The sequence below is a fragment of the Rhinatrema bivittatum genome, chromosome 2 (assembly GCF_901001135.1).
Source record: "Rhinatrema bivittatum chromosome 2, aRhiBiv1.1, whole genome shotgun sequence".
Taxonomy (NCBI): Eukaryota; Metazoa; Chordata; class Amphibia; order Gymnophiona; family Rhinatrematidae; genus Rhinatrema; species Rhinatrema bivittatum.
This window is the reverse complement of record NC_042616.1, coordinates 107932548-107950736: the sequence shown is the minus strand read 5'-3', so window position 1 is coordinate 107950736 and position 18189 is coordinate 107932548. Positions and strand designations below refer to the sequence as shown.

Below are 18189 nucleotides of genomic sequence, written 5' to 3'. Positions count from 1 at the left end.
CTATCAGGAGTACACTATACCCATTGGTCCTGAGTCCATCTGCTACATGCTAGGAAAACTGCAAATATATAAGTTCAAGTGAAATTAAAAAAAAATAAAATGTTTATTACAAGAGTTAATGCATAAGAAAAGTTATAGCTAGTCATTGCAACAGCTCTCATGTACTCAAAAGTTATTGAGTTTTAATCACCACACCTCATGTTCTTGTAGCCCTGCAAAGCATTGCCAGTCCTGCCTCACTGCTGTAAGAGTGCACTATTTCCTGTAGCACACTCCAGAACAAGACAGCTTTCAGCACAGACAACAAATCCATGAGACTTAGATTTGAGGTGACACCAGAACTTTAAGTGGAAGCTGCAGCCTTAGATCTATCTACATTGGCTGGCAGCGATTTATGTGGTTTAATAATCACACCTCCCTCTACTGCACGCAGGATTAGTCCCCTCCAGCACAGGAGTCCTTAAAAAACATCTTCATTTCTTAAATAATGAAGCTGCTTACCTGTTATTCTTGACCAACCTGCAGAACATGAATATTTTGTGCACAAAACTACATTTCTAGATATCTGGCAGAAAAATAAATTACATCAAATGGTTATTCCTATTTATTTGCTTACTGTAAAAGTGACTTACATCCAACTTAGGGAAGTCTGCTAAGATTTGCGAGAGACGATCATGATAATTTTGCTGAGTGTATTTGACTTTTCTCATGTAAAACTGCCGAATACGGTGGATTTGATAATGTTTGTGAATCACTGTTGGAGTCTTTCGTTGAGTTTTTGACAGTGTAATATCAATGAAGTCCTGTAATTAAAAGGCAAAGAAAATAATTTTCTTACTTCAAAACAAACATCTATATTACTTTTGTATTACTAGCCAATGCTAGTGCAGGAATTGGCTGAAATTGTTTAAAAAAACAAACCCCACAACATAGGAACATAAAAAGAGTTGCCATACTGGGTCCGACTGGCATCCTGTTTCCAACAATGTTCAATCCAAGTTACAAGTACCTGGCACGTACCCAAACACTAAGAAGATGCCATGCTACTGATGCTAGTAATAGCAGTTAAAGGACTTCTCCTCCAGGAACATATCCAAAGCTTTTTTAAACCCAGCTACACTAACTGCCCTAACCACATCCTATGGCAACAAATTCCAGAGCTTAATTGCGCGTTGAATGAAAGAATTTTCTCCAATTAATTTTTAAACGTGCTACTTGCTAACTTCATGGAGTGCCCCCTAGTCCTTCTATTATCTGAAAGAATAAATAACAGATTTACATTTACCCATTCTAGACCTCTGTCATATCCCCCTCAGCCATCTCTTCTTCAAGCTTAACAGCCCTAACCTCTTTAGTCTTTCCTCACAGGGGAGCTGTTCCATCCCCTTTATCATTTTGGTCACCCTTCTCTGTACCCTCTCCAGTGCAACTATATCTTTTTTGAGATGCGACAACCAGAAATAAATACAGTACTCAAAGTGTGGTCTCACCATACAGCAATACAGAGGCATTTGACACTCTCCGTTCAATTCCCCATTCCCTTCCTAATAATTTCTAACATTCTATTTGCTTTTTTGACTGAGCCAACGATTTCAATGTGTTATCCACTATGACACCTAGATCTTTCTCCTGGGTGGTAGCTTCTAATATAGAATCCGACACTGTGTAGCTACAGCATGGGTTATTTTTCCCTATATACACATCACCTTGCACTTGTCCACATTATATTTCATCTGCCATATGAACTCCCAACCTTCCAATCTCACAAGGTCCCCCTGCAATTTTTCACAATGTGTTTGTGATTTAACTACTCTGAATAATTTTGTATCAGCTGCAAATTAGATCTCTTCACACGTTGTACCCCTTTCCAGATCATTTGCTAGTTTCCCACCCTTCATTCATTTCAGGAATGGTTTATTAATTGTCGATATCGGTGTTTCCTGGTATTCGTGGATTCTTCAATTATTAAATATATTGTAAAGCATCAGTCCAAGTGCAGATCCCTGAGGTACTCCACTGTTTACCTTTTTCCACTGGGAAAACTGACCAAAAGGATTATTTAGTATGTGAAGGATATCCTACAATTTTCTGCCCAGATTTATAAGTCAGAATCCAAAAACCATCCCTGAAAAGAACTTCAGTGACTCTACTCTATTATACTGTAAGACAGAACAAAGAATAAGCAAGCAAACATACAGAGAGTAGCAGTTCAATCTGAATCACGGTGTTCATTTAACTACAGTATTTCTGCGAAGTGCCCTCACTCTCTTTCTCCGTTTACCTAAATAAATATATGAATAGTAGTAATAATTAAATAACAGTGTCAAAACTAAATATAATCAATATAGCTCTGGCTATAGTCTAGGACACACCTGACAGATGGTTCTCACATGCGTGACACAATGAACATGTGACCATCACTCTGCATTCCACAGGAACCCCTTCGACCCCCAACAATGGGTGCAGAGCAGAACTAGGACATTCCCCGTTCAATTTCCCATACAAAAAAAAGATATTTCTGGTGACATCTCAATAACAGCAACATAAACACTCTCTCCTACCAGGTGCAATAGACCTCCTTATGAAAAAACAGTAATTTACCACCAATGCATGTTCTATTGAGAAAACACAACGAATAATATTGATACAAATGCCTACATGCTAGTAAAATACCTCACCTCGGTCACACACATAGAATCAACCTTCACCAAGTACAGAAAGACCAGAAATGATACATATAGAAACTGGAATGGAAACCCAAAAAAAACCCACTCTGCATTCAGTGCAAAACAGAAATATAGCACCTATCAGACTTCCAGGATCTGAAATGAGTTCCATAATGCAGATGTAACTTAACAGTAACAACCCTACCTATAAAAAGGCAGCACTGCAAAAATTACACCAGGCCCTAAACACCAATACACCTCCTATTAGGAAAACAGAACAAGCTAAGCAGCTATAGGTCCCTACCACGAAACTACAAGCTCGCAGAACACCTTTAGCTGGGTCACACACACAGACAGATCCTCACCAAATACAGAATAAAATGACCATAAAGCTAATGTTTTTGTTTTTGCATTGTTTTACTGCATACAGAGTTTGGCTTCTTGCTGTTTCCAGTTCAGTTTTTGTCTCCACATTTTTATTTATACATTCCCCGAGAAATATAAAATAATTCTAAAGCTAGAATATAATAAATGTTTCAAAACAACTAATAAATGGAACATCCAATCATTTAAATTTTCAAAATGATTAAAAATTCTCCAAACACCAATAAAATATTTTTAACAGCAGACACATCACATAATACCTAATAATTAAAATGGCAGTCAATCAAGAAAGATAAACTTAAAAAGATTTACTTACCCTCTCCAGTAACTCTCCTACTCCTTTCCCTTGTAGGCCAATAGCACATACCAGAAGCAGCAAGGGCTGCTGAAGCTCTGTCCTCACACTCTTCTTCCTTAGGGCCCATGACCAATTTCTCTCTCACACACCCCCCCCCCCCCCCCACCAGTCACGTCCCTGACCCAATTTCTCTCTCACACACCCCCCCCCCCCACCAGTCCCGTCCCTGACCCAATTTCTCTCTCACACACACACACCCCACCAGTCCCGTCCCTGACCCAATTTCTCTCTCACACACACACACCCCACCAGTCCCGTCCCTGACCCAATTTCTCTCTCACACACACACCCCACCAGTCCCGTCCCTGACCAATTTCTCTCTCACACACACACCCCACCAGTCCCGTCCCTGACCCAATTTCTCTCTCTCACACACACACCCCACCAGTCCCGTCCCTGACCAATTTCTCTCACACACACACCCCACCAGTCCCGTCCCTGACCAATTTCTCTCACACACACACCAGTCACGTCCCTGACCAATTTCTCACACACACGCACACACACAAACACACACCAGTCACGTCCCTGACCAATTTCTCTCTCACACACACACACCCCCACCAGTCACGTCCCTGACCAATTTCTCTCACACACCTGTGACTTTCCTGAGAGTATCTTGCTCTCACACATTTCTCTTAATTACACACACATTCTCTCATACACTTACACACATGCTGACTCACTCACCCCCACGCACAGCGCACATAGCAGCTACAGCACAAGGTAGCTGGTATGCTGCTATTAAAAGCAGTGTCCTGACAGGCTGGAAACCAGCAGGAGTGACCTCCCCAGCCCTAAGAAGGCAGTACTCAGCTGTTTGCTTGTGCTGCGATCGATCATGGAACAGAGCAATCAGCTGAGAATGTAATGTTATGCTTTTCTCCCCACCCCTTTCTTTTTTGCAGTTTGATTATTAATTTTATATTTTCTTGCTGGTGTCGCGCTGCCAAGAGAAGGGGAGGTCGGAGCGGTGCCGTGCTCCTTCTACAGCAGCAGAAGCATGCATTACCTTTTTCTTCTTCCCGTGTGCCTGGTAGACATCACATCCTCTTGCGGGCCAGAGGGGCAGGAAGAAAGGGTCACATTCCTGTTGCTGGCTTCCACAAAACACTGCTGCCGTTCCCCTCGGGGCTTGAATGTGCTGATAGCCCAGGCAGGAACGGCAGCAGTGTTCATCTCGCTGAGGTGAAAAGGGGGCGGGGAGGGGGGGGGGGAAGAGCAGCGGGTGCGCGACACACCGCTTGACAACCGCTGGTCTAGAACCTGAAAGCTATAGGAACTGCTGAGATTACAAAAGAAGTTTGGAAATATCTATTCTTCCTGGTACAAAATGTACATCGTACTTCTCCTTCCGCCAGATAATTAGCATTGCTGTTTATGGTGCCAATCAACATCAGTACCTAGTCTTATTGTGAATTAAGCCTAGAGAGAGACTGCAGTTAACAAGTCACTGGCCATGTTCCAGTTTCTAACAGTATGTTTCTTCTTAATTCACGAAAATAAAAGGTCAACAAAATAATTATAAAGGCAATACCTTTATTTTGGACTAACAATGGTTTTCTTGACTAGCCTCTATCACCCATATACTATATATTTTGGGAAAGAAAAATATTTTTAAAATTTAGGAACCTGACAAATTTTAGGAGACAGAATGGAGAAATGATACCTGATAATTTTATTTAGCTCTTTTCTATACCGACATTCATGATACAGATCATATCATATCGGTTCACAAGGAACAAGGGAGTTATAACATTAACATTGAGGAAGAAGCAAAGTTACAATAAAACAAGGTCATGTGAACTTGGGAACTGATATAGCCAGGGGCAGAGAATTAACCTAATAAACTTAACAAGGATATACTGGTTGTGCCTTGTGTCAGACAGAGAGTGCACTTATATACAACTGGGATACTAGCTACCAAAGCAGTGTCAATGCTGGGGGGGATATGCAGGGGGGTGGAGAGGAGGGAATGGTATTAAGGGAAGGCTTGTTGGAACAGCCAGGTTTTATTTTCTTTAGTGTAGACAGATGGACTCAGGACCAAAGGGTTATGTGCTCCCCTGCTAGCAGATGAAGTCAGATTTCAAAGCTGACATCTCCTTAGATATACCCCTGCAGTGACCTCAGTCATTCAGTATTCTCTTCAAAAGCCATTGTGGAGAGACTATTGAAAAACTTGAATAAAATTTGAATACAACTTAATGATTAAAAAGCTGGTGACCATAACTGTACTCAACCAAACATAAGTTCTGAATCCCAGCAATATTATAGATGTCCTGATCTAGGGATAGGGCAACGGCTTACCCATAACCTCTTGGGCGGGATGCTGAGTCCATCTGTCTAAACTAAGGAAAACAAAATCATCAAGTAAGTAATTTCTCCATTTCCTAGCATGTAGCCAGATGGACTCAGGACCAATGGGATGTACAAAACTACTCCCAAACGGGGCGGGAGGTTGCCCACAGTCCGGTTAGCACCACCCTTGCAAACGCTGCATCCTCTCAGGCCTGGACATCCAGGCGATAGAACCTGGAAAAGGTGTGCAAGGAGGACCACATCGCTGCTCAACAAATATAGATGGGAGACAGTAGCTTAGTTTCCGCCCAGGATACTGCCTAGGCCCTAGTGGAATGAACGTTTACCTCTTCAGGTTAAGGCTTCCCTACCTCTACATAAGCCCCCGTGATCACTTCCTTGATCCGAGCTATGGTAACTCGCGAATCCGCTTCGCCTTGTTTCCTTCTACCATGAAGAACACACAAGCAGTCCGTCTTGTGCACCGGTTCTGAACGTTTCAAATACTGCAATAAAAGTCTACTGACGTTCAAGTGGCGTAGGAGGCAGTAGTCTTCTGTGTCCTTGCATCTAGGGACGGTAAGGAAATGGACTGGTTCAGATGAAACTCAGAGACTATCTTTGGTAAGAAGGAAGGAACGGTGCGAAGCTGTAATGTCCCTGGAGTAAACCGGAGGAACGGCTCCTGACACGATAGCACCTGTAGATCGGAGATGCGCCGAATATATCGCCACCAAGAATACAGTCTTCAGTGTTAACAGGTGTAGAGATAGACCGCGCAGTAGTCGAAAGGAAGGCCCTGCTAAAAAGTCCAATTATAGATTGAGTTTCCATAGGGGGACTGGCCACTTTACAGGAGGTCGGAGGTGTTTAACCCCTTTTAGGAAACAGGTCAAGTCCGGATGCGTCGACGGGCGGGCTCCGTTCACCTTGCACCTGAAACAGGAGCGAGCTGCCACCTGGACCTTCAAGGAGTTGAGGAACAACCCGAGGGGGCACCCCGCATTCCTCGCACCAGACCTCAAATAATTCTCCAGATCTGCACGTACACTAAGGACGTCAAGAACTTCCACACGCGGAGCAAGGTGGCAATTCCTGCCACCGAATATCCACGCTTCATCAGGCAAGTTCTCTCAAGAGCCAGACCGTAAAACCGAGCTGGGTCCTTGTGAAGGATCGGACCTTGTTGGAGAAGGTCCCTGTGTGAGGGGAGGCATAGGGGGCTGTCCACCAGGAGCCTCTGCATGTTTGCATACCACAGGATTCTGGGTCAATCCGGGGACACCGGAAAGACTAATCTTCTGTGGCGTTCGATCTTGCCCAGCAGAGGCCACGGAGGGAAGGCATACAGTAAGTCCTCCTCTGGCCAGGTCTGGACAAAGGCATTGATCCCTTGGGAGCGCTGAGCTCTTCTGCGACTGAAGAATCGGAGGATCTTCACATTGTGAGATGTGGCCAGTATGTCCATGGATGGGAGGCCCCAGCGAAATACTAGGAACTGGAAGGCTCTGGTCGACAACCCCACTCCCTTGGATCCAGACTCTCCCTGCTGAGAAAGTCTGCTCTGATATTGTCTTTTTCCGCGATGTGGGAGGCAGAGATCCCTTGTAGATTTAATTCCACCCTTTCCATAAGGGGGTCTATTTCCAGAGACACTTGGTGGCTTTTGGTTCCTCACTGGCAGTTGATGTAGGCTACCATTGTTGCGTTGTCAGACATCACGTGGACTGCCAGTCCCTAATCTGACAGCTCGGGCTTTCAGGTGGTTTATGTTCCAGTGTGCCTCTTCCTTAATCCATTGCCCCTAGGTTGTCAATTCCTGACAGTAAGCTCCCCAACCTCGAGGTTCGCGTCAGTTGTGAAAACTAGCCAGTTCGATGGGGATAGGCTTGTAACCTTGCTTAGATGAACTTCCTGTAGCTACCACTGGAGCAGAGAACATACTTCCATTGGTAGGTGGAGGCGAATCGTCTTGAGACAGAGGGTTCCAAAGTGACAACAGGGAGCATTAGAGTGGTCGCATGTGTGCCCTCACCCATGTACTACATCAAGGGTTGATGCCATCAGGCCAAGGACCTCGAGCGAGGGAGGAAGACACTGCCCTGCTTGGTGTTGAACCAGATGACCAGGTACTCTAAGGACTGGGAGGACTTGAGGCAGCTCTTGTCTATGTTCATGACCCAGTCAAGTTCCTGAAGCAGGGACCTGATCTTGCTGGTCACCTGAAGGCTCTCTTCCAATGACTTCACCCAGATCAGCCAGTCTTCTACGAAAAGGGTGCACCGGGATCCCTTTTTTCTTCAGTGCTGCCACCATGACCACCATAATTTTGGAGAATGTTGTGGGGGCGGTTGCCATGGCGAAAGGTAATGCCTGGAACTGATAAATGGTGGCCCAGTACTGCATAGCAAAGGAAACGCTGGTGGTCTTGATGGACTGGGATATGAAGGTAGGACTCCGAAGGTTCCAGGGATGTTAAGAACTCTCCCAGTTATACGGGAATTATGACGGAGCGAAGAGTTTCCATGTGGAAGTGAATTATTCGCAGATGGCGATTGACGCTCTTGAGGTCTAGGATGGGGTGAAATGAACCCTCCTTCTTGGGTATGATGAAATAGATGGAATAACGCCCTGTATTTTCCTGGGGTGTAGATACCAGGATTATAGCCCTCAAACTGAGGAGCCTTATCAACGTGAATTCCACTGCCAGTCTCTTGTGCTGGGAGTGGCAAGGTGACATCATGAACATGTCCCAAGGGATGCTGCAAAATTCCAGAGTGTATCCTTCTCATATGATGTCCAGTACCCATTTGTCTGATGTGATCTCGACCCACTGCTGATAGAAGAGGGATAGTCGGCCCCTTAACTCCTCATCCCGTGGATGGGTCAGCCAAACTTCATTGGGAAGTTTGGATCCAACCTGAGCCCGAAGCAGTTTCTCTTTTTGGTTGTTGGTTCCAAAAGGACTGAGACCTTCCCGAGGGCCGAGATGTCTGAAATAACGTGTTTCAGTAGGGCTGGGAGCCCCTGGCCCGACCCCTCATGGGTGAGGGGCACTGCAACCTCTTTTTCTTGTCTTCTGGTAGCCGAGGCACTGGAGATTCACCCCACTTACTGGCTAGCTTTTATAATTCGCTTCTGAATAGCAGGGATCCCTTAAAGGGCATCTTTGTGAGGTTTGCCTTTCAGGTTGCGTCTGCTGACCAATTTCACAGCCATAGCTGTCTATTTATTTTAACATTTTTCTATACCGTCGTTCAGTGGGTATCATCACAACAGTTTACAGTAAGGCACATAAAAATGATGCTAAAGTATATCAAGTTACACAGGTGCCATTAAGGTTCGGTAACAGTTTGTAAACAATATTAATTGGCGAGTGTAATAAATCATATCCATTTCTCATTGTAATGGTTTTGTCTTCTGGCCACCACCACTGAGGCTACTCCTCTGGCCAAGGTATGCACTAGGTCAGAGCTTGCATCCGCTAGGAAGGCCGTGGAGGGCTCCATCGCCTCTCTGGAATGTGCCCCCGAGCTATCTGCCTCTCGAGAGAGAAGCAGACACAAGCGAGCCACAAGGGCACAACAGGAAGCAATCTACAATGTCATTGCTGTCGCGTCAAAGGCTTGCTTAAGGATGGACTCCAACTGCCTATTGTGCGCATCCTTCAAGGCTCCCTCTACCGGGACAGCTGTTTGCTTCGAAACGGCGAAGACCAGGGCATCCACTTTCGGGAAACACAGGCATTCTTTGGCTACCAGGTCCAAAGGGTACAAGGCCTCCAAGGCACCTTTAAAGCTGGCTTCCGGGGCATCCCGCTCCAGGTCAATGAACTCTTGGATGGCTTCCAGCATCAGGAAATAGCAAGAAGCTTTCCCATAAACATACCAGGGTGGGGTGCTTCTTTGGTTCCGACATAGGGTACGTGCCAGGAACTCTGAGAGTCTTCAGGGTCTGGGAGCAGGGCCGGCAATTCATCTGTGGAAAAAACAGTAGCATGGTCCAGTATGGCTCCAGGCCTGGAGGGATTTCCCCATCCTCCAACGAGCCTGCATCTCCTTTGTCGTCCGTGGTGTCTGGGTCCCTTATCAGGGATACCCTTGGTGAGGCGAGGCATGTCCCGAAACACGCTGGGAGGACAAGTGCTTCCCAGCTGGGGCTCAGAACAGGCAGGAGCCACAGCTGACTGCGCCTGAACAAAAGGCTTGAAGGCCCTGAAAGACTTCCACCAAAGAAAAGGTCGCCGGGTCCATACCTAACCCAGGAGGAAATGGGGTAGGTGCCACTGAACTGCCCTCTCCTGAGGAGGACACAGCCCCGGGATTGCTCAGATCCAGGGTGCTACCAGATAAGGTCATGGCTGACCCATTCTCTGACTGGGAGGGGAGGGGCTTGGAGAAGTTCTGAGAGTCCAGCCCTAACTGGGCTTCCTCACAATGCTGACACAGGAAGGATTCTAGGTCAGACAATGCTGCCCTAATATGGCAGGCAGACCAAAAAGTGTTGCTTGTAATTCTTTGTTGCCGGAGCCATAGTTCACTGTAGCTTGTGCGTTCAGCTGGCTAGCGCTTGAACTCGAGCGTGCATAAATCCTCCCCGATGCTTAAGTATAAGCGTCCAGTTGTACATGAATGTATGCACACGGTTATGCGTGTGCACTTATGCGTGCATTAGGCGCACAACAGGGCCGGCCCACACCACACATACCAACAGTCAATGGGGGAAAATGGTGCTGTACCAGACCGCGACCAGATGGTGCCACCACAGCGTGCCCACCAAGCCTGAAGCAGGGCCTAGCCCATCAGGGGGCCGCTCACCCTGTTCAGAAACCCCTTTCCCCAACAGGATTGGGTATGGCACGCTGAGCACAGAGACTGGAGGAAAGACTTACCGAAGTCCTTCCACGTCTCTGAATCGGAGTTCTTAGTTTCTTACCTGGGCTCAGCACTTACCGGCTGAATACAGAGACAATCTCCAGCTGCGGGGGGGGAGAGAGCTTAGGCCATCACAGCAGTGCTCGGATTCCTGCACCCGCTGCATTTCAGCTGCTTGAGCAGCAAGGTCCACGCCGTGAACCAGCTATCAGACCAAGGCACACCTCTTAGGGATCTCGGAAATCGCCTCAGGAATTCTCAACTGGGGGAGGGATCTTTAGGTACCACCAGAGGAGAGTGGGGCTCCATCTTTCTCCAATTTAAAGGTAAATTTTCCTCTTCTAATGGAGTACTGAAATCCCACTAAACACCAATGCTGGTATATCTACATCTGCTAGGAGATGGAGATATCTACATCTGCTAGGAGATGGAGAGATACTGAATGGCGGAGGTCACTGCAGGGGTATATCTAAGGTGCCATCAGCTTTGAAACCTGACTTCGTCTTCATCTACTAACAGGGGAAGACATAACCCATTGGTCCTAAGTCCATCTGGCTACACACTAGGAAATGTTTTCCTTATTTTCTCCCGTTTGCGTTATACAGAATTTTTGTGTGTGTCTTTTTTAGTTTATTGGGGGGGGGGGGTTCCTTTTTCTTTGCTCTCCCTCCCACCTTTCAGGTATTATCCCCATCTCCCTCTGCTTCTTCCCTTCAGGCCCTCCCTCATCAGCTCACTCTCTCCACCCCCCTTCCTGACACACTAGTACAGATTCCCAAGGACAAGGGGTGGCTTTGGGCCACAATATCTCAACCAGGGACTTAACACTGGTAGCAGCAACTTTTCAGGCTGGGCCCAATCCTCCAATTTCTGCAGAATCCCCTTGGTCCAGTCTCGGCATGGCTCCAGTAGCAGGTGCCAGGCACCAAATTTTAGGTGCCCAGGTGACATGGAGTCCAACTTTTTTCCAGCCTTACTATACTATATTGTATTACAGGTTCACTCTTTAACCCAAAATCTTTTCCTCATTCTTCAGATGCCCAAACTAGCAAAGGATGTCAAAAGTAAAATTATCATAATAGAAATATTGTGAGCATAGGGCCTGAATATCTTAAGTTACTAATGAAGTGTATAAAATTGTTTGCAGAGAATTTAAAAAATAGTGCAGGTTTAGAAAAGTACACAAGGCATGATACCCTAAGGCTTTTCTCCCATAGAGAGGGCAATTTTGATAATGCATGCATGGCTTGCCAAGTACCCAAAGCACTACAAGCTAATTTAAAAACATGTTCCCTCACACCCCCCCCCCAAAAAAAAAAAAATTTGGTACATTTGTAGCAGCATACTTTGCAACTATATGTAAGCGCCTGCATCTAATCTTCACTCTCCACATCTAATCGCCAGTCTTTTTTTAATGCAGGGAGACGTAGAATTTCACTCTCCACATCTAATCACCAGTCCTTTTTTAATGCAGGGAGAAGTAGAATTTTTATCAGCATACAGGGGTAGGGAAGGGGAATTGTCCATTAAAAAAAAAACTTTTGAATATTGCCCTCTTCCACCCTCCATTTTATCAAAAGACAAGCTTAGTGAAACATAGATATAACAGCTATAAATAGAGGCTGCCTTCCCTGTAGCTCCAAATCAGAAACCAGGGTCAGGCAGTGCCAACCACTGTCTCTGAAACAGATGTTCAGGAAAAAAAAATAGAAAGATAAGCATTATTTCCACTGAAGTTTAAATATTTAACCACCAGTTAGACTAATCAAAAAATAAAGATTGTTAAAAAAAAACAAAAATTATGGCGGATCGATTGGCCGTTGTTCTGCCTCATCTGGTGGGTTCTGGGCAAGTGGGTTTCATTCGACAAAGATACGCTTTAACTAATATTCGCAAAGTATTAACTGCTATGACGCTGGCTCAGAATGACAACATTCCTCACCTAGTGGTCAGCTTTGACGCTGAGAAGGCGTTCGACCGTGTGGAGTGGAGTTATTTGTTTCCACTTCTTCAACAGGTTGGGATCACAGGGTTGTTTTATCAAGCCATCCAGTTACTTTATCATGATCCCTTGGCTGCGATTGTGGCGAATGGTGCTTATTCTGAGACCTTTATCATATCATGGGGCACGAGACAGGGCTGCCCGTTGTCCCCGTTGTTGTTTGTACTTCAATTTGAGCCCTTGTTGTTAGCCATTCAGGCTGCGCGCAGGGTTAAGGGGATTCGATTTCAAGCAGAGACCTTCAAATATGCGGCATTTGCTGATGACCTTTTGGTTTTTCTGACCCAACCCAAGGAATCCCTATCCTCTTTGCTATCCCTTTTTCAGGAATTTAGTTCTTTCTCTGGGTTTAAGCTCAATCATGGGAAGTCGGAGGCTATACCGTTCCCTGCCACCCTCAAAGATTGTTGGGGACCTACTTTTCCGATGACCTGGGCCACTACTCAAATTCGCTATTTGGGTATCCAAATACCGACCCAGCTGCTTTCATTATATAATTGTAATGTTTCCCCTCTTTTGCGGACAACTAGGGAGCGGCTGGCTGCATGGCGATCTTTGCCTCTTTCCCTCATTGGTCGGCTCAATTTATTTAAGATGTTGATTCTGCCTCAGTGGCTTTTTTTACTCCAGAATCTACCCATAATTCTCAAACAGCCCGACATCCGACACCTGGAGAGTGCCCTACGGGGTTTCTTGTGGCAGGGGAAGAGGGCGCGCATTCCACTCCGATCCTTATATACCCGTTGGGGTCTGGGTGGACTGGGTGTGCCCAACTTACGTTTTTATAATTTAGCCGGGAACCTCCGCCTTATTAGGGATTGGCTACGGAGGGAATCTCACTATCTTGATATGCCTGCGGAACAGACTGTAGTTGACCCTGTTGACTTGCGCTATGTCCTGCAGGAGACTCATGCTAGGTTCTCCTATCCGCCGCCAGTGGAGGCTCTTTTTGGCCCCCTTCGTGTAACCTGGCGCTTAACGATGAAAATTTTACAGTTACCGCGAGTCTGTGCCTTTCTTTTACCTCTTTGGGGGAACCCGGACTTTACTCCGGGTTCCCAGTCCACTAGTTTTCAGGCTTGGAGGGCCCGTGGGATTTTGTCTTTGGGTCATTTGTTGGATGAGGAGGGTCGGTTGCCCCCTTTTTCCCTCGTTGCGCAAGACTGGGGCTTATCTCCGACTCAGATTTTTTCTTATATACAAGTACAGCATTATATACGATCTCTCCCGCCCTCTAGTAAAGAGCCAGGCCATTTTGCCTCATTGGCAGACTTTTTTGCTTTATCTTCCCCAAAGGCCCCCACGTTATCACAATATTATAGGAAGTTGATGGGGAAACTTCCGGTTGCTATTCCTAAGGATTTAGCGGCCCGGTGGCATAGGGCGGGGCGGTCTGAGGTCTCAGAGGCTATCATCCGGGGCTGCTTTCGTCATCTATCTAGAGTGTCTTCCAACATATATTACAGGGAAATGCAGTTTAAATTCTTGTGGATGGCCTTCATCCCCCCGGCCAGGGCGGTCTTTTTTCAACTTGTTTCCTCGGGAGTTTGTGCGAAGTGCCGGACAGTTGAAGGTACTCTGCTTCACATGTTTTGGGAGTGTCCACTGGTGAGGAAATTTTGGGTACGAGTCCTACAATATCTTTCCAGTCTTGTGGATGTTGTTCTGCCTTGTTCTTTTTGTATGCTATTGTTTGGCCAAGTTTCTGTGGATCTCGTTCGGGGTTGGGAGACCCGCTTGCTACTGAGGAAAGGCTTCATGGTGGGAAAGAAGATCCTGCTCTGCGGCTGGAAGTCTGATGATCCCCCATCGTACTGGCATTGGAGAAACCAATTTCATCACCTAATGCTGATGGACAAAAACTGGGCCGCTGCTTCTTTTCAGCGACATCGTTGTTTTCTACGCACATGGGACTCTTATATTCAATCGTTACCTCATCGGATTCGAAGCCACATTTTGAATGCCTAAGCCATTTGACTTCCTGGTGTATTGAACATGAAATGAGAGGTTAACAGGACTTTGAGTGGAGGCTGGAGGGTTAGCCCATATTCAACGGGGGGGGGGGCAGGAGGGAGGGGGGGGTGGTTGACAAGTTGCTGTGTGATGGTCGGTTTGTCGCCCTGCTCATTACTGTTTGTATTGTTATTGCTGGAAAGAATAAAAACCGTTTTGCAAAAAAAAAAAAAAAACAAATCTTACTATATCTGCACAATGGGAATTTCTTGTCTGACTTGGTAAGGCTGTTATCAAATTCTGTGTCTATGGGGGGGGGGGGGGGGGGGGGGAGGGAATGCTTAGAACATCAAACCCAAAGAGAAAAAGGAAATGAACCTGGATAGAAAGAAATGTTAATGCTTACTTCAAAGTGTAGGCTGATTCTTTCTGATCAAAAACATATCCCCACCCCTTTTTTTTTTGTTTACATTCCTGACCATAGTAACAGAGCTCTTTACAAGTTAAAATACATGTTAGAACAACCTAAAATTTATTCAAAGGCAATGATTTACAGACCCTGTAGATCACTGTTCTTCAAAGTAAAGCCCATAGGCCAGTGGCAGCTTCCTCAGACCCCAAGTGCGGGTTTTAAGTCAGGATTATCAAGTCCAATCCTCCGAATCACAGGATCGAATTTTTTTTTTCAAAATGGATCAAAATGTATTAGCCCACATGGATCAAAAGGTGCGGGAAACCGTGGCAAAAAAAAAAAGGTAACTTGTGTTGTTGGGTTCTGCATGGCATCACGAGGAACTGAAGCCAAACAAGGGGAAAGGGGGGGGGGGTGCAACGTCAGTTGTTAGGTCTTCCAGCAGCAGTCTCACTGATTTGATTTATATTGTTTGCCCAATACGGAGTCTCACAACATGGAGAGCGTACCCATCCTTCCCAGTTCAGGACGACAGTGAGTCACATTTCGCGAATTGAGCGGCCCTAACCCTATCCAATAGTCTCCAGCCGCTTTCCCCTTTCCTATATCGACTTCCCCCAGCAAAACGGAAACGGACCCTTCCGCTACCAAACACAAAGCGCTCAGTAACGCAGGCAAAAACTCCATTTAGAAGCCAGCAGCGGCGTGAGGCTCCCCAGCGCGGGCTGTGCGAGAAACCTGGGAAGGGGCAGGGAGCTCGCCGCAGACTCTTTAAACACGTGTCCTAGATTCCAGCCACAAGATCAGACCTTGCCTGGCCGTTACAGGACGCACGCTCCATCGCAGCGAGAATTCGAGCACGTGCAGGAAAAGCCAAAACAAAGTATCTCGTACCTTGGCAGGCGGAACCACCATAATCTTCTTGAAATTGTAAAGCGCCATGCTGACAGCCACACTTCCGACGATCGGTGAAGAAGTTAGCACAAGTCTGCGCCTGCTCAAACGGAACCGGAAGCTGTTAGGAGAAATGTAAAGCAAGTCTTCCTCCTCTTCGAGTCAGATTCACAAAGCTTTATTGGCATAGTAATTTGTCAGTAAAGTATTACATAAACGCAGGCCGATCCAATACAGCCCACTGTTCAACCCGTGGTTGGATGCGGCTTTGCGCGTTAGGAAAACGGTGCTCAACACTGGGCTTCCGTTTTCCGCCGGCTGTAATAGATCGGCCTGAGAGGTTAAAATTAAAAAAAAAGAGAGAGAAAAGTATACGAATACAAGGCAACGAATGAAATAGCCGTGTTAGTCCACTTGAATGCACAGCAATAAAAGGTTAATAAAAACAAAAGAAATAGACAAGGTATTAGACCCATTAGTAAAAAGTTGTAAACTGTCATTAAAATCATCCATTGTACCTGAAGACTGGAGGATAGCAAATGTAACCCCAATATTTAAAAAGGGCTCCAGGGGCGATCCGGGAAACTACAGACCGGTTAGCCTGACTTCAGTGCCAGGAAAATTAGTGGAAAGTATTCTAAACATCAAAATCACCGAACATATAGAAAGACATGGTTTAATGGAACAAAATCAGCATGGCTTTACCCAGGGCAAGACTTGCCTCACAAATCTGCTTCACTTTTTTGAAGGAGTTAATAAACATGTGGATAAAAGTGAACCAGTAGATGTAGTGTACTTGGATTTTCAGAAGGCATTTGACAAAGTTCCTCATGAGAGGCTTCTAGGAAAAATAAAAAGTCATGGGATAGGTGGTGATGTCCTTTCGTGGATTACAAACTGGTTAAAAGACAGGAAACAGAGAGGATTAAATGGACAATTTTCTCAGTGGAAGGGTGTGGACAGTGGAGTGCCTCAGGGATCTGTATTGGGACCCTTACTTTTCAATATATTTATAAATGATCTGGCAAGAAATACGATAAGTGAGGTAATCAAATTTGCAGATGATACAACATTGTTCAGAGTAGTTAAATCACAAGCAGATTGAGATAAATTGCAGAAAGATCTTGTGAGACTGGAAAATTGGGCATCCAAATGGCAGATGAAATTTAATGTGGACAAGTGCAAGGTGATGCATATAGGGAAAAATAACCCATGCTATAGTTACACAATGTTAGGTTCCATATTAGGTGCTACTACCCAAGAAAAAGATCTAGGCGTCATAGTGGATAACACATTGAAATCGTCGGTTCAGTGTGCTGCGGCAGTCAAAAAAGCAAACAGAATGTTGGGAATTATTAGAAAGGGAATGGTAAATAAAACGGAAAATGTCATAATGCCTCTGTATCGCTCCATGGTGAGACCACACCTTGAATACTGTGTACAATTCTGATCACCGCATCTCAAAAAAGATATAGTTGCGATGGAGAAGGTACAGAGAAGGGTGACCAAAATGATAAGGGGAATGGAACAGCTCCCCTATGAGGAAAGACTAAAGAGGTTAGGACTTTTCAGCTTGGAGAAGAGACGGCTGAGGGGGTATATGATAGAGGTGTTTAAAATCATGAGAGGTCTAGAACAGGAAGATGTGAACTGGTTATTTACTCTTTCAGATAATAGAAAGACTAGGGGGCACTCCATGAAGTTAGCATGTGGCACATTTAAAACTAATCATAGAAAGTTCTTTTTCACTCAATGCACAATTAAACTCTGGAATTGTTGCCAGAGGATGTGGTTAGTGCAGTTAGTGTAGCTGTGTTTAAAAAAGGATTGGATAAGTTCTTGGAGGAGAAGACCATTACCTGCTATTAATTAAGTTGACTTAGAAACAGTAACATGGAATAGACTTAGTGATTGGGTACTTGCCAGGTTCTTAGGGCCTGGATTGGCCACTGTTGGAAACAGGATGCTGGGCTTGATGGACCTTTGGTCTGACCCGGGATGGCATGTTCTTATGTTCTTAGGTGTTAGAGTTGGAGATTAAGCTCACCCTGGAGGATTCAGATGCTGAAGGGGTTAATCCGGCTCTGGATGGCCTACGGAAACCCCCCCACACTTTCTCAATTCCGAAGAAAATCCAGAAGTTGATCAACCGGGAGTGGGATTCCCCCGACTCGGGTCTGCGAGTTGGCAGGGCAATGTCCAAGCTTTATCCTCTTTTGCAGGACCATTTGGATGTTCTCAAGGTCCCGAAGGTGGATGCGGCAGTTTCAGCAGTCATCCTGAAGGATGTTCAGGATCGAAAGTTGGAAGTGCATCTCAAATGAGCTTTTGAGCTTGCGTGCGGC

The 18189-nt window shown here is 45.6% G+C and overlaps 1 protein-coding gene across 1 annotated transcript in view; it reads right to left on the bottom strand.

Moving 5' to 3' along the window:
* GTPBP4 (GTP binding protein 4) overlaps positions 1 to 15999 on the bottom strand; it is a 116143-nt gene extending 100144 nt beyond the window's left edge. The window contains exons 1-2 of the mRNA XM_029588538.1: positions 15845 to 15999; positions 633 to 803 (exon numbers count right to left, since the gene is read on the bottom strand). Coding sequence (XP_029444398.1) covers positions 633 to 803; positions 15845 to 15892 — 219 coding nt within the window. The 5' untranslated portion in view covers positions 15893 to 15999. The remainder of the gene's footprint in view (positions 1 to 632; positions 804 to 15844) is intronic.
* Positions 16000 to 18189: the final 2190 nt, after the last annotated feature.